We start from the raw sequence: 21,828 nt of genomic DNA on the forward strand, positions 1-21,828 counted from the left end.
AAATCGAGATATACCACGTCCAATGACTCACCGTGGTCCAGTCTATAGCTTACCTCTTCATAAAAACTGATTAGATTGGTTTGACAGGAGCGATTTCTCATAAACCCATGCTGATATGGAGTTAAACAGTTATTCTCATTGAGATAATCCAGAATAACATCCCTCAGAAACCCTTCAAATATTTTACCAACAATAGAGGTTAGACTTACTGGCCTATAATTTCCAGGTTCACTTTTAGAGCCCTTTTTGAATATTGGCACCACATTTGCTATGCGCCAGTCCTGCAGAACAGACCCTGTCGCTATAGAGTCACTAAAAATAAGAAATAATGGTTTATCTATTACATTACTTAGTTCTCTTAGTACTCGTGGGTGTATGCCATCCGGACCCGGAGATTTATCTATTTTAATCTTATTTAGCCGGTTTCGCACCTCTTCTTGGGTTAGATTGGTGACCCTTAATATAGGGTTTTCATTGTTTCTTGGGATTTCACCTAGCATTTCATTTTCCACCGTGAATACCGTGGAGAAGAAGGTGTTTAATATGTTAGCTTTTTCCTCGTCATCTGCAACCATTCTTTCCTCACTATTTTTTAAGGGGCCTACATTTTCAGTTTTTATTCTTTTACTATTGATATAGTTGAAGAACAGTTTGGGATTAGTTTTACTCTCCTTAGCAATGTGCTTCTCTGTTTCCTTTTTGGCAGCTTTAATTAGTTTTTTAGATAAAGTATTTTTCTCCCTATAGTTTTTTTAGAGCTTCAATGGTGCCATCCTGCTTTAGTAGTGCAAATGCTTTCTTTTTACTGTTAATTGCCTGTCTTACTTCTTTGTTTAGCCACATTGGGTTTTTCCTATTTCTAGTCCTTTTATTCCCACAAGGTATAAACCGCTTACACTGCCTATTTAGGATGTTCTTAAACATTTCCCATTTATTATCTGTATTCTCATTTCTGAGGATATTGTCCCAGTCTACCAGATTAAGGGCATCTCTAAGCTGTTCAAACTTTGCCTTCCTAAAGTTCAATGTTTTTGTGACTCCTTGACAAGTCCCCCTAGTGAAAGACAGGTGAAACTGCACAATATTGTGGTCGCTATTTCCTAAATGCCCAACCACCTGCAGATTTGTTATTCTGTCAGGTCTATTAGATAGTATTAGGTCTAAAAGTGCTGCTCCTCTGGTTGGATTCTGCACCAATTGTGAAAGATAATTTTTCTTGGTTATTAGCAGAAACCTGTTGCCTTTATGGGTTTCACAGGTTTCTGTTTCCCAGTTAATATCCGGGTAGTTAAAGTCCCCCATAACCAGGACCTCATTATGGGTTGCAGCTTCATCTATCTGCTTTAGAAGTAGACTTTCCATGCTTTCTGTTATATTTGGGGGTTTGTAACAGACCCCAATGAGAATTTTGTTACCATTTTTCCCTCCATGAATTTCAACCCATATGGACTCGACATCCTCATTCCCTTCGCTAATATCCTCCCTTAAAGTGGACTTTAGACAAGACTTTACATAGAGACAAACCCCTCCTCCTCTCCGATTTTTACGATCCTTTCTAAACAGACTGTAACCCTGTAAGTTAACTGCCCAGAATGTGCCTTATTTAAAAGACTGCAAACCTTCCAAAAGATAACTAACAAGGACAATAGAAAACTTCAAGATCTGAGCAACCTGCTAAAGGAAATAGAATTGGCAAAATTAGACCCACGTCTCTCAGGACTGAGCTACCTAGATACTGCTCATGGCGTTAATCCAATAGTGTCCAAGTTGCCACACGGCATGCAGGATAAATGGGCAGACCACGGCTCACGGTATAAAAGGCAGCATGATGTGTCCTTTCCCCCCTTTTCATATTTTTCCAGGTTCATCAGTGACCAAGCTCGGAAGAAGAATGATCCCAGCTTCGACTTCACTGAGCCTACTCCACCAGCATCGTCATCATCTACAAGGTATGATAACATTGCCAAACGTAGAGATTCAAGGAACACAGTATCTGTGAGAAAGACTGACGTTCCACTTACTACACCTGCCTTCACTAAGACAAATAATGTTGCTCCTAAAGTCATGGACAGTAACCGTATGTGCCCTATCCACAAAAGGCCTCACCCACTTAAAGAATGCCGTGGATTCAGAGCAAGGAATTTGCAGGAGCGTAAAGATACCCTCAAGGAGCTTGGGATATGTTATAAGTGTTGCACCTCCTCAGACCACCTCGCTAAGGACTGTAAGGCCGCCATTAAGTGCACTGAATGCAGCAGTGATAAACACGTCACAGCCATGCATCCCACGCCAGCTCCACACAACTCACAACCTTCTGCAGCATCTAATCCTGCTCAAAAGCATGGCGGGGAGCCACAGGTCCCTGACCCAACTGCAACCGCTGTTTCCTCCTCATGTACTGAGGTATGTGGAGAAGGGACTGATCCTAAATGCTGTGCCAAGCTATGTCTGATTAAGGTCTATCCAGAAGGACAACCCGACAAGGCCTCCAAAATGTATGCCATAATAGATGAGCAAAGTAACCGATCTCTAGCAAGCCCCAAATTCTTTGAGATCTTCAACATAAAGGGACAAACAACTCCATACACCCTCAACACCTGCTCTGGTCGTATTGAGACTTATGGCAGGAGAGCCTCTGGGTACATAGTCTCTTCAATCAAGGGAAACGTGCATATACCTTTGCCAACCCTAATTGAATGTGACCAGATACCTGATAACAGGGAGCAGATTCCCACTCCGGAAGCCGCACTTCATCATCGCCACTTGAGGCACCTGACTAATGAAATTCCTCCTCTGGATATGAATGCTGATATTCTAATCCTACTTGGAAGAGACATTCTGAAGGTCCACAAGGTACGCCAACAATGCAACGGCCCAGATGATGCTCCATACGCCCAAAGACTCGACCTAGGCTGGGTAATCGTGGGCGATGTATGTCTGGATAGGAGTCACAAGGCATCCGAAGTCAACGCCTGTAAAACATATGTGCTCCAAAATGGTCGCGCAACTCACTTTAAGCCATGCCTTCATCACTACGAAGTGAAAGAGAGGTTCTCTGATTGCATCCAGGAGCCTGACATCATTCCCACTCCCTACGGTGATGACTTAGGGAGAACAGTGTTTCACACAACAAAAGATGACAACAAAGTTGCTTTATCCATAGAAGACAAGGAGTTTCTTAAAATTATGGACAGTGGATTCTTCAAAAATGAATCGGACCGCTGGGTTGCTCCCTTACCCTTCAAGGCTTCAAGGACCAGGCTTCCTAACAACAGAGAACAGGCCTTATCTAGATTCATCTCACTGCAGAGAACATTAAGGAACAAGCCTGAAATGAAGGAACATTTCATAGCCTTTATGGACAAGATATATCGCAATGATCATGCAGAGCTAGCTCCACCATTGCAAGCTGATGAAGAATGCTGGTATCTGCCTTCCTTTGGAGTGTATCATCCAAGAAAGCCGAAACAAATCAGAGTGGTGTTCGATTCAAGCGCCAAACATGACGGTGTATCTCTGAATGACGTTCTCCTCACTGGTCCGAACCTGACTAACAACCTGGTGGGAGTGCTCATGAGATTCAGAAAGGAACCAGTCGCCATTACCGCCGACATCGAACAAATGTTCCATTGTTTCATCGTGCAACAAGATCACAGAAATTATCTCCGTTTTCTATGGCACCGAGACAACGACACCAACAAGGAAATGGTCGAATACCGCATGAAGGTGCACGTGTTCGGAAACAGTCCTTCTCCTGCAGTCGCTACATACGGCCTAAGTAGGCCCGCCTCCGATGGTGCAGCAGAGTTCGGGAAGGATGCCCAACAGTTCGTTGAAAAGGACTTCTACGTGGACGACAGTCTTAAATCCCTTTCCACGGCGGAGGAAGACACAGATCTGCTCAAACGGACACAAGATATGCTTTCTAAAGCTCATTTAAGATTGCATAAAATTGCCTCCAATAGTGCTGTTGTCATGAAGGCCTTTCACCCTAATGATCATGCCGCAGAATTTAGGGACTTGAACCTAGGCTCAGACAATCCACCAGTACAGAGAAGTCTAGGCCTGAGGTGGAACTTGCTAAAGGACTCCTTCAGCTTTCAGGTTAGTGGTGCAGAAAAACCATTTACTAAGCGTGGGGTTCTGTCAGTGGTGAACAGTCTATATGATCCACTTGGGTTTGTCGCACCCCTGACTATACAAGGCAAGCTCCTGCTGAGACAACTCTCAGAGTACATTAAGGACTGGGATATACTACTCCCTGCGGACAAACAACTAAAGTGGAAGTCATGGAGAGAATCTCTTTGCGCCTTGGATAAGATCCACATACCACGTTGTTACACTCCGGCATCCCTAACTACAAGTCAAAGGAAGGAGATTCATGTATTCGCTGATGCCTCCACTGAAGCTATTGCCGCTGTCGCTTACTTGAAGGTTGTAGACTCTAATAATGAAGCCCATGTTGGATTTCTGTTTGGAAAGGCTAAACTGGCTCCTAAACCCGAGCACACCATACCCAGACTCGAGCTCTGTGGGGCTGTACTAGCCATAGAGATTGCAGACTTCATACAGAGCGAACTAGCTATTCACGTGGATGACACAAAATTCTACACAGACAGTAAGGTAGTTCTGGGCTACATATACAACCAGATGAAACACTTCTACGTCTATGTCAGTAACCGAGTGGAAAGGATCAGGAAATCCTCCAAACCCCAGCAATGGCAGCACGTCCCATCCCATCTTAACCCTGCGGACCTTGCTACTAGACCAGTGTCTATTGGTGCCTTTGCAAGCTCTTCTTGGTTGACCGGACCGGAGTTCCTTCACGAACAGTGCAAAGAGACTGCCGTTGAAGACAGCTTCAGGCTTGAGGATCCAGATGTCGACTCAGAGATCCGTCCTGATGTCAGCACCTTCATCACCAAATTCAAAGAGAAGGTTGGCTTGGACTGTCAGCGTTTTGATCGCTTCTCAAGATGGACGAGGCTGGTTCGTGCCATTGCAAGGTTAGTACACATTGTAGAATGCTATCGCAATAAGGACAGTAACACTGATTGTCACGGTTGGCATATCTGCCATAAGCCTCTCTCTGCAGAAGACATTGCTCTGAGTGAACTCATTGTGATACGCAATGTGCAGCAGAATGTTTTTCACAAGGAACTGGAATGTATACGTAAAAAACAAGACGTTCCTAAAAACAGCCCCATTGTCAACTTAAACCCAGTAATAGACGAAAGGTGTTTATTGAGAGTTGGGGGTCGTTTAAACAAAGCTAAATTGGATGAGGCAGAAAAGAATCCTCTAATTATTCCTGGTCAACACCATATCACCACTCTACTTATACGACATTACCATGAAAAAATCAAACATCAAGGTAGACACTTCACTGAAGGTGCCTTAAGAGCTGCAGGCCTCTGGATTGTGGGAGCAAAGAGACCGGTTTCCCATTTAATTCATCATTGTGTTCAGTGTCGTAAGACAAGAGGAAAACTCCAACAACAACAGATGTCTGATTTGCCTGGTGATAGGACAAGCACAGAGCCCCCATTTACCTATGTTGGCTTGGACGTTTTTGGCCCATGGGCAGTCGCTGCACGTCGGACCAGAGGCGGGCATGCGGAAAGTAAACGTTGGGCAGTGTTGTTCACGTGCATGAGTGTACGAGCAATACACATAGAAGTGATAGAGTCCATGGATTCCTCCAGTTTCATTAATGCCCTAAGACGATTCTTCTCCATCAGAGGACCAGTAAAACAACCAAGATCTGATTGTGGAACAAACTTTGTAGGTGCCTGTCGAGAACTACAACTGAATTCAACACCAGTCCAGAACTTCTTGACAACCAATGGCTGTTCCTGGGTCTTCAATCCTCCTCATGCTTCCCATATGGGCGGATCATGGGAAAGAATGATAGGCATTACTCGTCGGATACTGGAATCTATGTTGATGGACTCAAATCTTTCAAGACTCACTCACGAGACCTTGACCACTTTCTTAGCAGAAGTCTCTGCTATAGTAAACTCAAGACCACTTGTACCCATATCTACGGATCCAGAATCTCCTACAATTCTCACTCCGGCAACTCTCCTCACCCAGAAACTTGGAACTGTTCCTAACCCGCCTGAAGACTCTGTGTCTGGTAACAAATATCACAGAAGGTGGAAATATGTGCAACATCTGGCTAATTGTTTCTGGAATAGATGGAAGAGGGAGTACCTGACACTTCTCCAAAAATGAAGAAAATGGCAACAAGTAAAGCCAAATTTACAAGTAGGAGATATTATCCTCATGAAAGACCAGAAGGAGGAAAGAAGCGCATGGCCTATGGGACTTATATCTAAAACCTTTCCAAGTGACGATGGCAAGGTACGCAAGGTAGAAGTGACAGTTACTAAGCAAGGTGACCCCAAATCTTTCATTAGGCCTATATCAGAGATTATCTTACTCATACCGGTTGAGGATTGATTATCCATCCAATCAGTAGGAACTCTTTCAAGGAACTTCACCTTTGGATTACAAATGGGTTGGAGACAGTTTGGCCTAGCGCGGCTTCTCCAATCCGAAGATGGGTTATCCGTTGGATTACTTCAGGAACTCGTTCTAGACATTCGTCTATCTTGTTATTCAATATGTTATTGTTGCATTGCATGCGTTGTTTTTATCTTACAGGTTGAGGTATTCCTCCATGTACTTCCGGTAAACACTTCCAATTTGAGACTGTTTAGTATAGTGAAATCCAAGGATTTCAGACGGGGAGTGTGCTGCTCAGTTTATTCTGATAGACTTTCAGTCATACATGGACATTTATGTAGTGCTAAAATGCCTGGTTCTATCATTTGTTGTATTTGTTATACTTTGCTGCCATCTACTGGCCATTGCTATATCACACTGTAATATTTGTTATGGTATTTTTCCCACAACACCTTTCTGTCTTTAGCTCCTCCTATCTTTTTCCTTCTCTTCTTGTTTTGTGCTCCGTGCCATCTTGGAATACACATGTGCTGCAGACCTGGAGAAGGATTCTCTTGTTACCTCTAACCTGAAGCTTATATTCTCTCTATCTGGTGATTCTGTAACAGCTCTAACCTACAGTCCTCACTCTCACCAAGGTACTGTAAATAAACCTGTTGAATGTATCACTGCATCATCCTTCCGGATCACCATGCGCGACTGATAGAGACTGGTGGCACAGGTTGGCGAGTAACGCTACCTGCCATTGTTTATATAGCGATTTGTGATCACATCCATCAGACACATCTCATCCACGTGTATCGGTGGCAGAATAGAGCTAAAAATCAAAGCTCACATACGTCTTATGTCATTATTTCCTTTGGGAGAAAGTGATTCCAGGGAGTAAATCCAGAACACGACTCTGTAGAAGTTTCCTGCGTTGTGATTGTGAATCCACTGAGGTAACCTCTTCTAACACCAACCATCGGAGATCAGAACTTTTATCACCATGTCCGAGAAATGTCCGGCCATGGTGGTCTCGCCAAACTTCTGCTCTTTCTCATTCTTTTCTTGCAGGGGCACCAGTATCCACAGGTGTCCCTTTTAATTGGGGGGAAACTATCACCTCTAATAATCCTCGGGCAGTTCTGACAAACACGGAAAAGTGCCCCTTTATGGAGGTGACAGAAAGTCTGTTTAGTCACTTTAGCTTCATAGTATCAGCTCTAATCCAATGGTGAGATAGCAATTTACCCAGAAGATTCAAAATTTGTGGGGTTGGTATGAAATGTTATATTTGGGGGATTTTTTTGCTGTCACCATATAAGAATCACAATGGTTTTGTTCCTTTTTCGCTGATAGATACAAAGACCCAACTATTAAAAACAGGAACCAACGAAACCTGTATAGCTCTCACAGTATGGTGGCCCTTTCTTGGCCCCTACAGACAGTATAATGTTCACAGTACCCCCATCACCCCCCCCCCACACACACACACTGAATGATGTTGTCACAGTATCACCATATCCCTTCATACTATATAATGTTTCCACAGTACCGCCATCACCAGTTTTATTTTTTTACATTTTAACACCTTTTTTTGGTGTTTTTCATATAATATATGGAAGCCTATGGCAAAATGCTAAAAAAAAATCATATCCCAAAGAAAGAAAGCACATTGTATATGGAGACATTGGCCTCTATATCTCCTGTCTTGTTGTTCTTACAAACAAGCATTCATAGAAGCCTCAAACTTCTGTGTGTGAATCAGACCTGAGATCTAACGTGATAGAAGATTACAGTGCGGGGAAGACGGGAAACCTTCATATAGACGGCCGGTGGGGATGGAGTCAGTGACGGACTCTGGACAAATCTGTTTCTAGAGCCGCAGTAGAAGATGGAGATGTCGTCCTCATCATGAAGTAGTTATTTCTCCTGTCACGTGTAATGAATATCTCCTGCAGTATTGCTAATGCCGATTCCAGTGTCGGTAAATGAGACGAGACTTAGCGTTATGGAAGATGAGTCTATGAGGAACGTATTCAGCTGCCGACTCCGAGGAAAAAACTGCTTGTCTGTGGCCTAAAATGTATAGGTTTTATTAGTAGATGTAAAGAAGAAAACTAAATACTGTAAAATAATAAATCTCATATGTTTCTCTTATTATCTCCAGTAATTGTATTATTACACAGGATTTTTATAATGTAACATCGGCTCATCATCTCATTCAGGTCTCTACAATATCGGATCCTCTCAGTGAAGATCTTCTATATTTGGATAATTTTTCTGAATTGCCCATTAAGGATTGATATGGACAGAGAAAAGATGGCGGAGAGGATATTACACCTCACCCTAGAGATCCTCTTCCGGCTTACTGGAGAGGTAAGAGATTCTGACGACGTCACATTTCATCATTCTTATCTATGGGAATACGAGATGGACAGAACTGGAGAGGTGAGGACTCTGGAAATGTCTGTAGTGAGATTTATTAATGTGTCTCTCCATAACCAGGATTACATGATAGTGAAAATGACCTCTAGTGAGCGCTGTCAGGACCCTGTGTCTGAAGGATGGGGAAGACCTCTGAGCCCAATCACAGGGCCTCCACCTCACCTGATACATGAGGACATCAATGACCAGAAGATCCTAGAACTCACCTACAAGATGATTGAACTGCTGTCTGGAGAGGTGACACTGCTGGGACATTATACGGTAACGCTATGAAGGGATCAGGGGATGACTGTATCATTGTATGTGTCAGGTTCCTATAAGGTGTCAGGATGTCACCGTCTATTTCTCCATGGAGGAGTGGGAGTATGTAGAAGGACACAAAGATCTGTACAAGGACGTCATGATGGAGGATCCCCAGGTCCTCACATCACCAGGTAATAGACAGGACTAAATACACACAGCCTACAATTATCTATATGTAAAGAATGAATTCAGTTCCTGTATGTGTTTCCTCCAGATCTATCCAGTAAGAGGACAACACCAGATAGATGTCCCCATCCTCTTCTTCCACAGGACTGTAAACAAGAAGATCCCAATGTTCCTCAGGATCATCAGGTAGATGGAGAGAAGGTGTCATGAGATCTCCCCTATGATGTGTAGACGGCTGTGAAGATCTTGTCCTCAGTCTTGTTTTATTCACTAGTATTCTATGTTTTATACTTGTGTAATGAGAACAGTGGAGATGGCAGGATTAGAGCTGATCATAGATGTGACTTCTCCATCTGTCTGTGACTTTTACAGTATTTTTTTCAGGATAAAGATCCAACCCATATTAATACTACAGAGACATATGTGAGGGGTGATGAGTGGTGTAAAGAGGAGATTTCTACATATGACTACCCAGGTGAGTAGTGACCACTAAATACAGAGAAATCACAGATTCTTCTCAGTCACCGGCTGTGGCAGCTTTATTGGTGGTGTAGTCTGCTCGTATCACAATTGTGTGGTCACCATTTTGCCTCTAGATCAGAACAATGTCCTCCACCCAAAACTATTCAAATGACTTTGGGCATTGAAGGCCTTTTTTATAGATCATACAACCTGGAGGATCCACCTACCCCCTGGGATTAAGATACGGATACCTGCCCAGATCTGTAAACTCCAAAGCCAAATGACAGCGTATGTAGAATGTACTGACAAGTTAGAAAATCACTTGAAAAATATTATGATGGGCCTGTAAGAGAAAGCGGAGGGTAATGATGCTGTTGGCTTCCTAGAAACCTGATATCTTATTGGATGAATCTTCCTTCTCTTCCTTCGGTGCTGCTGAATGTGCTCATATGGTCCCTACAAGACCAGGTCCAGTCTTTCTGGCCAAACTTCACTTTTATGATTGACAACATTAAATGTGCAGTGAGGCCAAGTGTGAATTTCTGTACAATAACAGCAGAGTTTCCTTTTATCCTGAATTTTGAATTTCTTTTTAAAACCGACTAACTTGAAACAGGATTGTGATAAACTACAGGAAACTCATTATACCTGTGCCATGATATATCTCTAAGCTGTGTGTGGTTGATGGCTGTAATATACATTTAAAGGGGTTATCCACTGTGATGCGGTGCTGTGACACCGGCACTCAATCAGACCTTGCGTCACTGTCTCCGCCTTCGGACAAACTGAACATGAAGGGGAAGACAGAGCTGCAGCTCATCCCGGACTTCTTCTTCATGCTCAGTTTGTCCGAAGGTGGAGACAGTGACGCCAGCGCTGATTGGGAGCTGGGCATCACTTGTCATTCTACCACATCACAGCGCCGATGCAGCGAGTGCCAACTACTCTGGAACAAAGCCAGCATGGCAGTTGAGTTTAAGCTTTATTATTTTATCGGGGACGAACATTTAGTTTAAGAAGTGCTTGTCCTAGTAGTGGACAACCCCTTTAATAAATACTATAGATATGCATGTATTGCTAAGTTTTTAACACTAAGGTTCGGATATGGCTTTAAAGAATGCTACCACTTGCAATATAATGCTATTTTATTTAAAGTACAAAATTAAAGGAATACCATGATTGCATACACTTTTGTATATTTTAACATACAAAGGTTAAGTACATATAAAGATCAAAGACGTAAAATGATTAAGTACAGTACAGACCAAAAGTTTGGACACCCGTTCTCATTTAAAGATTTTTCTGTATTTTCGTAACTATGAAAATTGTAAATTCACACTGAAGGCATCAAAACTATGAATTAACACATGTGGAATTATATACTTAACAAAAAAGTGTGAAGCAACTGAAAATTTCTTATATTCTAGGTTCTTCAAAGTAGCCACCTTTTGCTTTGATGACTGCTTTGCACACTCTTGGCATTCTCTTGATGAGCTTCAAGAGGTAGTCACCGGGAATGGTCTTCCAACAATCTTGAAGGAGTTCCCAGAGATGCTTAGCACTTGTTGGCCCTCTGCCTTCACTCTGCGGTCCAGCTCACCCCAAACCATCTCGATTTGGGCTCAGGTCTGGTGACTGTGGAGGCCAGGTCATCTGGCATAGCACCCCATCACTCTCCTTCTTGGTCAAGGAGCCCTTACACAGCCGGGAGGTGTGTTTGGGGTCATTGTCCTGTTGAAAAATAAATGATGGTCCAACTAAACGCAAACCGGATGGAATAGCATGCCGCTGCAAGATGCTGTGGTAGCCATGCTGGTTCAGTATGCCTTCAATTTTGAATAAATCCCCAAGTGTCACCAGCAAGGCACCCCCACACTATCACACCTCCTCCTCCATGCTTCATGGTGGGAACCAGGCATGTAGAGTCCATCCGTTCACCTTTTCTGCCTCGCACAAAGACACGGTGGTTGGAACCAAAGATCTCAAATTTTGACTCATCAGACCAAAGCACAGATTTCCACTAGTCTAATGTCCATTCCTTGTGTTCTTTAGCTCAAACAAGTCTCTTCTGCTTGTTGCCTGTCCTTAGCAGTGGTTTCCTAGCAGCTATTTTACCATGAAGGCCTGCTGCACAAAGTCTCCTCTTAACAGTTGTTATAGAGATGTAGTGTATACAACTAAGGAAAACACCAGCGCTACCAATAGAAAAGATACCCTTTGCTGCTGGTATCAAAACAGCCAGATGCCAGGGCTGTCAATGTAAGTAAACAATATTAGTAAAACAGGATGATACCGCGCTAATGGGAAATGTCTGTGCTGAGGAATCTATATACCAATAGGTGGAGTATACAAAAGTTGCCCCTATTAATAAACTCCCCGCTGAGTCCCTGCTACATGTGATGAGAAAAAATGGAAGGATAAGTGCACTGTGATAAATACTATGCTGAGCACAACGTGGTACCAGAGGTGTTGGCAATAACCAATACGAGTCTGACTCACCAAGGTCTGATGATAGACGTAGTGCCAGAGGTACCAAGGATCCGAGCGCCTGGAAAGTGAGTCCAGCACATGAGACGCTGATCCTGAGGAACAAGTACTGGGCGAGGAAGCCAGCGCCAGGTGGCAGCAGCCAAACAGGAAGGCGGTGAGTCAGGGTGGAAACCAGGAACGTCCCGGCCGGTGGCGTCCCTGGAGACAGTGAGGGGGAAAAAAAAAAAATGGCCGACAGGAGCGCTCACTGTGTGACGTCACAAAAAGTGTGGAGCAACACTAGGACCAAGCAGACAACCGACGCGTTTCGAAGGAACGCAGTCCTTCATCAGGGTACGTCTATCATCAGACCTTCCATCACATGTAGCAGGGACTCAGCGGGGAGTTTATTAATAGGGGCAACTTTTGTATACTCCACCTATTGGTATATAGATTCCTCAGCACAGACATTTCCCTTTAGCACGGTATCATCCTGTTTTACTGTTATAGAGATGTGTCTGCTGCTAGAACTCGGGGTGGCATTGACCTGGTCTCTAATCTGAGCTGCTGTTAACCTGCGATTTCTGAGGCTGGTGACTCGGATAAACATCCTCAGAAGCAGAGGTGACTCTTGGTCTTCCTTTCCTGCGGCGGTCTTCATGTGAGCCAGTTTCTTTGTAGCGCTTGATGGTTTTTGCAACTGCACTTGGGGACACTTTCAAAGTTTTCCACATTTTTTTTTAGACTGACTGACCTTCATTTGTTAAAGTAATGATGGCCACTCGTTTTTCTTTACTTAGCTGCTTTTTTTTCTTGCCATAATACAAATTCTAACAGTCTTTTCGGTAGGACTATCAGCTGTGTATCCACCAGACTTCTGCACAACACAACTGATGGTCCCAACCCCATTTATAAGGCAATAAATCCCACTTATTAAACCTGACAGGGCACACCTGTGAAGTGAAAACCATCCCCGGTGACTACCTCTTGAAGGTCATCAAGAGAATGCCAAGAGTGTGCAAAGCAGTCATCAAAGCAAAAGGTGGCTACTTTGAAGAACTTAGAATATAAGACATATTTTCAGTTTCACACTTTTTTGTTAAGTATATAATTCCACATATGTTAATTCATAGTTTTGATGCCTTCAGTGTGAATGTACAATTTTCATAGTCATGAAAATACAGAAAAATCTTTAAATGAGGTGTGTCCAAACTTTTGGTCTGTGCTGTACATGTAAAGATTAACTACTTATACTCACATCATCACCAAGGGGCTGATATTCCATCTGAAATATCAGAGATGCGAGCACCAAGACCGAGAACCCCTGAGAAATTCACAACACTGCATAGGCGTCTCCACTTATGCAGGTATCACAGTACTGTACACATGTACAGGTACCTAACTCTCTGCTTCTATCTTAGGGTACCGTTACACTATACGATTTACCAACGATCACGACCAGCGATACGACCTGGCCGTGATCGTTGGTAAGTCGTTGTGTGGTCGCTGGAGAGCTGTCACACAGACAGCTCTCCAGCGACCAACGATGCCGAGGTCCCCGGGTAACCAGGGTAAACATCGCTGGATCTCCCGCTGTCATCGCTGGATCGGTGTGTGTGACACCGATCCAGCGATGCGTTCGCTTGTAACCAGGGTAAACATCGGGTTACTAAGCGCAGGGCTGCGCTTAGTAACCCAATGTTTACCCTGGTTACCAGCGTAAAAAAAACAAACACTACATACTTACATTCCGGTGTCTGTCCCTTGCCGTCTGCTTCCCGCACTGACTGATTGCCGGCCGTAAAGTGAAAGCACAGCACAGCGGTGACATTACCGCTGTGCTCTGCTTTCACTTTACGGCCGGTAGTCACAGTGCAGGAAGCAGACGGCAAGGGACCTGACGGACACCGGAATGTAAGTATGTACTGTTTGTTTTTTTTTACATTTACGATGGTAACCAGGATAAACATCGGGTTACTAAGCGCGGCCCTGCGCTTAGTAACCTGATGTTTACCCTGGTTACAAGCGAACGCATCGCTGGATCGGTGTCACACACACCGATCCAGCGATGACAGCGGGAGATCCAGCGACGAAAGAATGTTCCAAACGATCTGCTACGACGTACGATTCTCAGCAGGGTCCCTGATCGCTGCTGCGTGTCAGACACAGCGATATCGTATGGATATCGCTGGATCGTCACGGGTCGTATCGTCGTAGCGACAAAAGTGCCACTGTGAGACGGTACCTTAAGCCATGTTTCTCTGGCCTTATATAGTGATTTACACTGTGTAACTCTGGTTTCACCTTGCCCTTCCCATGGCCAACTTTCAAGATAAGAAGAAACAGAGATACCAGGCGAACATCAAACGATGGGCCATAAACCCTGAATTTAAAAGCCACAAGAAATAGATAACTCCACCACAGACCGAGGTTAAATAAACCTTCATGTTTTACAAAATCAAACAAACAAACATGGAGAAACATAGAATTGTTTGTGAGGTGAAGGCGTTCAGACAATGAGTAAACAGGTCTCAAGATTGTGTCACTGAGCATTTTCTGTCTGTCTGTAAATGTATGACCATCAATGCTGCTCTGTAATGGTCTGAATGCATTCTGTATATTTCAATGTGGACTCAAAATATACATTTTTTATATTCACACTACAATCCACCCTTGGCTATTGTGAGCCATACATTATTTATACAAGATACCATTCCCTAAGGGGATGGTTTTAGTGGATGATTAACGTAAAGATAGTAATGGAAGTGTACACTGTATACAACAACACAGAGCGTTGCATGCTTCAATTACTATTGTATGTGAAGTTTTGAGTAACATCTTGTATGTCTTCATCTTGAGTAAATACCCCTATCAGCTTTGTCCATAACTGTAATGGGTCGGTAGTACCACCGGACAAGTATCTAATATATTGGTAGCAGTGGTAGTCTTTGTCAAACAAAAATGGCTAGTGTTCATCAGCTGATCCAAGTAAATCCATAGATTCTGTTTGATTTTCCATAAAGCCCCATTTTCCATAGTTGGTCTGAAGATCTCTTGGGTAGTGACAGAAGTTAAAAGGACCATGCACACGGTGGCTACAGTGATGCACCATTTCCAGATTTTGATCTAAAAGAAGAAAAAAAATATATATTATCTGAGATACAGTAACACCTGTCTGTTAACATAAGTTCCCACTTTTCTTGCCCGTGTTTCATAACTATCAGCACGTTATCAGCTCCACGAGCAATTACTTCAGGTTCTGGAGGACCTTTGTCTCCCAGATTTTTACACCATCCAAATCCTTTATCCAATTTAATCTGATGGGCACTCCTCTGATCTGTGCCCATTGGTAAGTAGCTTTTTCTCCCAGGTGTCTATATTTCTGGTGTGCCCACTGAGTCAATCCGAGCCGTCCCTCAGTGGTGTCGGTCTTTTTACTGTATTCAGCGACTGATATTTTGGAATGTTCATCTGCTACTGAGTTGAAGAGTCTTTCCAGTGTACCTGAAGCATAATAAGCATCAACATTAAACACAGTCATTTTAATTCTTTCTACAGTTGCCCAGATATCTTGCTACAACTCTTTTCCCCACACTAGGTTTGTGCCATTCAGCAGTAGTAGGCACAAGCACACCGGTCTCCTAATCCTATAATTATAACCTTGCACCCACTGAATGGTTTTGGATTTACATAAATCAAACAGGCCTCCACCCTTGTATCTACCAAAGTTTTATCATGCTGTCCGTTTTTACTTTTCCATTTAATCACCAAATCTATGTTGAAGACATCTTGGGAGGATAAAATGATAGCTCCTTCTGTTGGGCTTTGAATTCCTGTATCAACGATTTGACTTCAGCATAAAGATCCTCAAACCCCAGTGCTGTGGGCTTTGACGGAGATGAAAAGGGAGCGGGCCCTCTCTCTCCCCGTGTCCTGTCTCACCCCCCACTGTGGAGATTCAGAATCTTTTACTGTAACCTTTTTATTATGTGAAACCCCTGACTTTTTATTAAGTCCTCTCTTTTGATACAATTTCCACATCTCTTCAGTACCAATCCTGTCTATTTTATCCCTGTGGACGCCATCCTTTATTAAGGTCCAAAACATATTTCTGGGTAATACAGGTTGTAGGATTGTAATGACTTTTGACATCATCATGCTGCTCTTCAAAGGGAAAATTACCCTTTTGTTTGGGACCCCAATCTACCAGCTACCTTAGCTGTTGAATTGCCTCCAATGTACTGGCAATTGTTTTCCCACTCTGATCTATCATTAGCGTCATGACATGTTTATAAGCTGGAGGGGCATCTCCAATGATACGATCTCTAACAGATACACTTACAACAACTTGCATATAATCATCATTGGTGTTTGTTGAAATAGCATTTTTCATGACCTCCTCCTTTAGCCTCTGAGCACAATCCTTTAAAGTAAACCATGGTTTCTCATTGTGTGGTCAGTCCGCCTCAGATGGGTATTTATGCAGCAATGCCATAGCCACAATGTCAAGCATACTGCACGCCACATGTAGTTGCTGTATTATCAAGGTACGGAATGCCTCCTTCACTACAGGTTCTGAGTTGGACAAATTGTGGGTTATTCAGAGTCCACCTGTACTACATGAGCCCCCATCTCCCATAATCTGACTGCCCAAGCTGCCAGGGGTTCATTTGTCTTTTGAGAAAAATGATCATAAAGGTAATTAAGATCCTTCTGACTGTAATCTTTTACCACATTCTCCTTCTGTTTACCTGTAGCTGTCCCAACAATCCATCTCTGATAAATAGGATGAACTTTCACTGGGATAAGAGGAGGATCAATTTCTGTCTTCCCATGGAAATGTTCAGACTCTGGATCGGTGATGTTTCGGAGTCAGTTGATTTCCAAACCTCACCATCCCACTGATCAGGGTTCCACGCTATCCCTGCTTTGGCTATGGCCAAAGCTACTTTCTTTTGTTCACTTCCCCTGTACTCCTTCTGTACTTATACTCGGCCACACGTACGGCAGCCTTTTCTGCAACTTTGTGCTATAACAAATGCATTCTGGAAATCACACAATTGTTTTTCCAATTCCTGTTCTTTTGTTAACATATGCATTCTTTCCTCATGCTGTTTTCTATATGCAGACAACAATATCCATCCAGGCCTACCAATAGCAACCAACTCTTTTATCTTTCTCCACTTTCACTTTCTGTAAGCATGCAACCACATCAGCAGGTTCAGCATCCTTCAAACATTTGTCCCATGCTTACACCCAAACCAGCATTGTGTGACCACTTGGTTGCCAAAATATGATAAGGAGCCTGTTCCAAACCTGGAATCTCAATAGACTCACTCACAGACACATTTTTTTCGTAAAGAGAGGCATGTTTTACGCAATATCACACTGCCCTGTTAATATTAATAAAAAACCTCTGAGCCTTCTGCGTATCCTGCCGACTATGCCAAATTATGCATTGCCAAGTTTTTAACACTAAGGTTCGGATACGGCTTTAAAGAAGGCTACTACTTGCGATATACCGCAATTTTCTTTTTAAGTACAAAATTAAAGGAATAGTATGATTGCATACGCTTTTTTGTATATTTTAACATATACAAAGGTTAAGTACATATAACGATTAACTACATATACTCACATCATCACCAAGGAGCTATTAAACCTCATCTGTTAGTAATATCAGAGAAGCAAGCACCGAGACAGAGAATCCCTGGGAAATTCACAACCCTGCACGTGTGTCCCCACTTATGCAGGAAAAAGATATCTTGGTACCGTGTTAGCCAGTAGATAGGAAAATACCGTATATACTCGAGTATAAGCCGACCCGAGTATAAGCCGACCCCCCTAATTTTGCCACAAAAAACTGGGAAAACTTATTGACTCGAGTATAAGCCTAGGGTGGAAATGCAGCATTTACCGGTGAATTTCAAAAATAAAAATAGATCATTATTTCCCCATAGCTGTGCCATATAGTGCTCTGCACCGTTCATATTTCCCCATAGGTGTGAACCATATAGTGCTCTGCACCGTTCATTGTGCCCCCTAGCTGTGCCATATACGGTGCTCTGCACCGTTCATTGTGCCCCATAGATGTGCCATATACGGTGCTCTGCACCGTTCACTGTGCCCCCTAGCTGTGCCATATACGGTGCTCTGCACCGTTCACTGTGCCCCATAGCTGTGCTGTGCCATATACGGTGCTCTGCACCGTTCACTGTGCCCCATACATAGCTGTGCTGTGCCATATACGGTGCTCTGCACCGTTCACTGTGCCCCATAGCTGTGCTGTGCCATATACGGTGCTCTGCACCGTTCACTGTGCCCCATAGCTGTGCTGTGCCATATACGGTGCTCTGCACCGTTCACTGTGCCCCATAGCTGTGCTGTGCCATATACGGTGCTCTGCACCGTTCACTGTGCCCCATAGCTGTGCTGTGCCATATACGGTGCTCTGCACCGTTCACTGTGCCCCATAGCTGTGCTGTGCCATATACGGTGCTCTGCACCGTTCACTGTGCCCCATAGCTGTGCTGTGCCATATACGGTGCTCTGCACCGTTCACTGTGCCCCATAGCTGTGCTGTGCCATATACGGTGCTCTGCACCGTTCACTGTGCCCCATAGCTGTGCTGTGCCATATACGGTGCTCTGCACCGTTCACTGTGCCCCATAGCTGTGCTGTGCCATATACGGTGCTCTGCACCGTTCACTGTGCCCCATAGCTGTGCTGTGCCATATACGGTGCTCTGCACCGTTCACTGTGCCCCATAGATGTTCCACATTAATCTCTGCCGCCGCCGCTGCCGCAATAAAGAAAAAAAAACACATACTCACCTCCCTTGATTGCAGCTCCCGGCGTCTCGTTCTGGCGCCTCCATCTTCCCGGCGTCTCTGCTCTGACTGATCAGGCAGAGGGCGCCACGCACACTATATGCGTCATCGCGCCCTCTGCCTGAACAATCAGAGCGCAGACGCCGGGAAGATGGAGGCGCCGGCCGGGAAGATGGATCGGCGCCCGGCGGCTGGAACGAGGACAGGTGAATATGCTATACTCACCTAGTCCTGGCGATCCTCGCGCTGTCCCCTCCTGTCTTCGGTGCCGCAGCTTCTTTCTCTATCAGCGGTCACCGGCACCGCTGATTAGAGAAATGAATAAGCGGCTCCGCCCCTATGGGAGGTGGAGCCGCTTATTCATTTCTGTAATGAGCGGTCCCACGTGACCGCTGAAGAGAGGAAGAAACTGCAGCGCCGAAGCCCGTGGGACGGCAGGGACAGCGCGAGGATCGCTGGGACTAGGTAAGTATGCCTCAGCGCCCTCACCCCCTCACCCGCCGACCCCACCGCTACCGTGACTCGAGTATAAGCCGAGGGGGGCACTTTCAGCCCAAAAATTTGGGCTGAAAATCTCGGCTTATACTCGAGTATATACGGTATATAGAATTGAGAGTCCTCAGTAGTTGATACCTTTTTAATGGCTAACTGAAAAGATGGTAACAAATTGTGGAGCACCCTGTCGGGGCCGTGGGGTAATTGGTACCAGGTCCTGCGGTTCACAGGGGGATGTCACGGTGGCTTCTACCCGGTCCGTGGCCCTGGGACGTCCATATAAAAAGGGAAAGGTCTTTAAAGGGATAAAGTTTATGTTCGTGACGCCACCTGTGGTATTCGGTCAGGGTGACCGACGCTGCTTTAAGGGGTCTGCTGGGTGATGTTATGGCAGCTAGATGGTATACCTTCCCACAGGTGAAGTGTATCCCCAGGGCTCCCGGTGTGTAGATAGTAGAATGGTGAGAGGTGCAGTGAAGAACGAGGACACAGGTTTGCAGTCTGTTTACCTCTTTTACTGAAGTCTTCAGCTGCCACAGTCCAGGGCACCAGACCACAGGGCAGGTAGGCTCCGGCCAGTTCGGAGGCAAGTCCAGAGTCCCCTTGTCCAGGTGGAAATCAATAGCCTTCCCTTGCACTGTAGTGGTGTAGTCCCTTACTGCATAAGCTTCAAATAAGGTCCTCACAGATGTGTCTCTCTCTCTCTCTCTGTCCCCCATAGTCAGATAGGACAAAACCCATATGACTGGTGGCTTGAGGCTGTTTATAGGGACTCTATCACGTCCCGACCTCTGAGGGGTGCCTCCTGGGTGTAGGTGCGGACAGGTAACATGCAATTAGCTGTCCTGCCGGTCTCTGAAGTAAGGCATTGAGGTCCTTACTACCTCGGTGTTTCGGCTACCGGTGTTCTGCGCCTCCAAAGGAGGCAGCCTGTTCGGGACTGGTCCCCTTCTGGTAGCCTCTCCTTTGCTTTGCTTTCCTGCACTCTCTCTGCAATACAATTCGGCCTTCAAAATTTCTCTTTCTGGGAGCTGCAGCTCTTAGGGCATGCACAGCTCCGTGGACCCTCTCCACTGTCCTCTGACAGGAATTCGCTCCTGCCAGGAACAGCTTCCCTGAAGGCCTGACTGACTTTCCCTACAGGCTACAGTTATATATATGTAGGGAGTCACCTAGTAAATAGGATCAAAAGCTCCCCCTGGTGGCCTGGAGTATGAAGGTGTTGCATGTTTGTGGTACCTGGATGCAGTTATCCTTCCTTGCCTCCAAACGTAGCATCACTCTCCCCGGGAGGAAAGCAATACCACTGTGACGACCAGGACCCTGGGGCACCACAAAAGCTTTTGAGATTGCTCAGGCCTCTTCGGTCCGTTTTTTACAGGCGTAATACGCAGAACTGATCCCAAAACAGTGATCCGTATGTCATCCGTAGGCAGGGTGTGGCTGCGTATTTTACGCATGTCATCCTCCGTATGGCATCCGTACTGCGTGTTTTCTCGCAACCTTGCAAAATGGACATATAATGGATCCATGGGCTCAAATATTCGTGAAAACATATATATATATATATATATATATATATATATATATATATATATATTTCATACAGCGCTAGATAGCATAAAAGCCGGTAATTCAATTGCCAGTTTTTGCTGTCTCCTTATCAAACCCGACAGGATATGAGACATGGTTTACATATAGTAAACCATTTCATATCCCTTATTTTTTTTTTATTTTACATATTCCTCACTAATAATGTTACAAGTGTATGTGTGCAAAATTTGGGGGCTCTATCTGTTAAAATAAAGGGTTAAATCACGGAAAAACTGGCGTGGGCTCCCGCGCAATTTTCTCCGCCAGAGTGGGAAAGCCAGTGACTGAGGGCAGATATTAATAGCCTAGAGAGGGACCATGGATATTGCCCCCCCCCCACCCTGGCTAAAAACATCTGCCCCCAGCCACCCCAGAAAAGGCAAAAATAGCCTCTCTTCCCACTCCCGAGTAGCGGTGGGATATAGGGTAATAACCTTGCTATTGTAAGGCACTCAGTCACGTCCCACACTGTAAATCCATCTGAAAGGGTTAAATAATTTTACAGCCAGGAGCCTTCTAATGCAGCTGTTGCCCCTGGCTGTTAAATCTGGGGAATGAATGGAATGCAGGGGAACGTAGCATCGTAGACTTGCGGTGCTGCGCCCCCTGCTGGCATAAACTCATATGAACTCTAGCGTGAGAAAATATT

General features: G+C 44.5%; 1 protein-coding gene across 2 annotated transcripts in view; it reads left to right on the forward strand.

Annotated features, from left to right (window-relative positions):
- The window catches only part of LOC138663221 (gastrula zinc finger protein XlCGF57.1-like), a 65,111-nt gene that overhangs the window by 14,467 nt on the left and 28,816 nt on the right, over window positions 1–21,828 (forward strand). Inside the window, exons 2-6 of one of the 2 annotated variants that reach the window (XM_069749382.1) lie at window positions 8,682–8,832; window positions 8,962–9,138; window positions 9,212–9,335; window positions 9,419–9,516; window positions 9,715–9,805. In XM_069749382.1, the coding sequence (XP_069605483.1) occupies window positions 8,761–8,832; window positions 8,962–9,138; window positions 9,212–9,335; window positions 9,419–9,516; window positions 9,715–9,805 (562 nt within the window). In that variant the 5' untranslated portion in view covers window positions 8,682–8,760. Of the gene's footprint in view, window positions 1–8,681; window positions 8,833–8,961; window positions 9,139–9,211; window positions 9,336–9,418; window positions 9,517–9,714; window positions 9,806–21,828 lie in introns of those variants that run through there. The other variant, XM_069749383.1, reaches the window with a different exon arrangement.

This window comes from Ranitomeya imitator, chromosome 2, assembly GCF_032444005.1.
Source record: "Ranitomeya imitator isolate aRanImi1 chromosome 2, aRanImi1.pri, whole genome shotgun sequence".
In the NCBI taxonomy this organism is placed as follows: domain Eukaryota; kingdom Metazoa; phylum Chordata; class Amphibia; order Anura; family Dendrobatidae; genus Ranitomeya; species Ranitomeya imitator.